The sequence below is a fragment of the Pygoscelis adeliae genome, unplaced genomic scaffold (genome assembly GCF_000699105.1).
Source record: "Pygoscelis adeliae isolate BGI_AS28 unplaced genomic scaffold, ASM69910v1 Scaffold123, whole genome shotgun sequence".
NCBI lineage: Eukaryota > Metazoa > Chordata > Aves > Sphenisciformes > Spheniscidae > Pygoscelis > Pygoscelis adeliae.
The window spans coordinates 548,668-550,454 of record NW_008824650.1 but is presented as its reverse complement, the minus strand read 5'-3'; the positions used below and the strand labels follow the sequence as shown (position 1 = coordinate 550,454).

At 36.3% G+C, this 1,787-nt stretch overlaps 1 protein-coding gene across 1 annotated transcript in view; it reads right to left on the bottom strand.

Moving 5' to 3' along the window:
* Positions 1-1,049: 1,049 nt before the first annotated feature.
* The window catches only part of SHH (sonic hedgehog), a 10,658-nt gene continuing 9,920 nt past the window's right edge, over positions 1,050-1,787 (bottom strand). Inside the window, exon 4 of the mRNA XM_009322501.1 lies at positions 1,050-1,061. Coding sequence (XP_009320776.1) covers positions 1,050-1,061 — 12 coding nt within the window. The remainder of the gene's footprint in view (positions 1,062-1,787) is intronic.

The following is a 1,787-nucleotide window of genomic DNA, read 5'->3' as shown; positions in this document are numbered from 1 at the left end:
TTATCCCTTTTTGTTTTTTGCAAAGGGTGTTTTGTTCTTTTCTTGGTGGCCCCAAGCCCCGCATTGTTACTCAGGCAAGGTGGCCAGTGAAATCTGATGGCCATCTCCTTCTTCCAGCATCAGCCACATGAATCCCAGTTAATTCACCAACGTCAGTGCCTCTCCCCCAGATTTCCATTTTCCGGGCACCCAAATTAAAGCCGATTAAAATCCCGGTGCCGCCACAAGGTGAAGGCAGCTGCCTGCCTTCAGAAGAACATGCTTCAGAAGGCAAACTTGATTTAACGTCCCCAGAAATCAATTTTAAGAGCCATCTGTGGTCTCCAGACCAGACCGGGAGGTGGACACGGAACCCGGGCTGGCGCTGGAAGAGGGGAGCATCGCCTGAGCACGGACGGGGAGCCGGGGCTCCGGCGAAGGGAAACCGCGTCTCCCGGTCGCTCGTGCGAATAAGTGAGGTTCTACTGTTAGTACAAGATATTCCAGGTTACGCGCGGATGTGATGGATTCATTTCCTTAGTTAAAGTACCAAAATTAAAAGTTATCAGCAACACATCTAAATAAAATAGTGGGCACTCCTTTAGGCATCGTGTTTCCTAAACCAATAAGCAAAAAGGGAAAAAAAAAATGGGATGCACCAGGAACTCTTAGTTATTATATACTAACCAGACTGTGCATGGCACATTTTATTTCTATAAAACTATTAAAACTATTACAAAATATTCAAAAATACATTTTAGTAAATTTACAGCAGTTATTTCTCAATTTATTAATGCAAAACATCCTTTTCTCCCCTCTGTAAAAACTACCGTCTCCATCATCACAGAATTGCTGCCATGTGCGCTTTTTAAAAAATATTATTTTCTAATAAATTTCTTTTTGAAGTTAAAAATAACAAAGTTTCTTACGGTTTTTGCAAATAAAAAGTTTGTGTAACAGTCTTGACTTCCATGAACGTGGCCAAATGGTGTTTTTACAAAGCAAAACATGGAAAACAATACAGGAAATGACGTTACATTTGAAACTATTTAAATTAAAATAATATATTCTCATATTTTACACTATTTCAAAAAACGAAATGTGATTCAGTTAAGTATTGATCTCTCAAAAAAATCTAATTTACAATTCTGTGTATAAAAATATAATTTACGGACCCCCATGAAGTTTGTCTTTTTTTTTTGTGTTTGTTTGCTTGCTTGTTTTTTTAGACTTGCTGAAATGAAGGAGCAATGTAATGGAGAGATGGGAAAGTACAGAATTTTGCTTTCTGAAAGTCAGGACACACGTGACATGTAGAAAAATAGACTCTGCGCAGTTTTGCTTGGCCTCACAAAATAATTTTTTCCCCTGTGAGTACAGTTCACATGATAATAAATTATCAAAGAAACTATTTAAGGCTCTTGAAGGTCCGGTTCATATCATTTAAAACATCTATTCAAAATACCAAAGAAATAAATATCCAGGAGAGGAGGAAAAAAAAAAAACCAACAAACAAAACAACAAAACAAAAGAACAAATAAAAATATATATATATTTATAAACTAAACAGAACAGGACTTCCCGGGGTCTTTGTTTCCCTTAAAGTCTACTTTGGACTGTCCTACTTAATTATTATTATTATTTTATTATTATTATTTTTAAGTCTTAATCCGTGCTCTCTTTTAAAAATATGTAATTTTTTTCCTTTTTTTCTTTTAGGTTTTTCTTTTCTTTTTTTTTTCTTTTATTTTTTTCTCCTTTCTCTCTCTCTCTCTCTCTGTGTCTCTGTCTCTCCCTCAGAGGCTGGG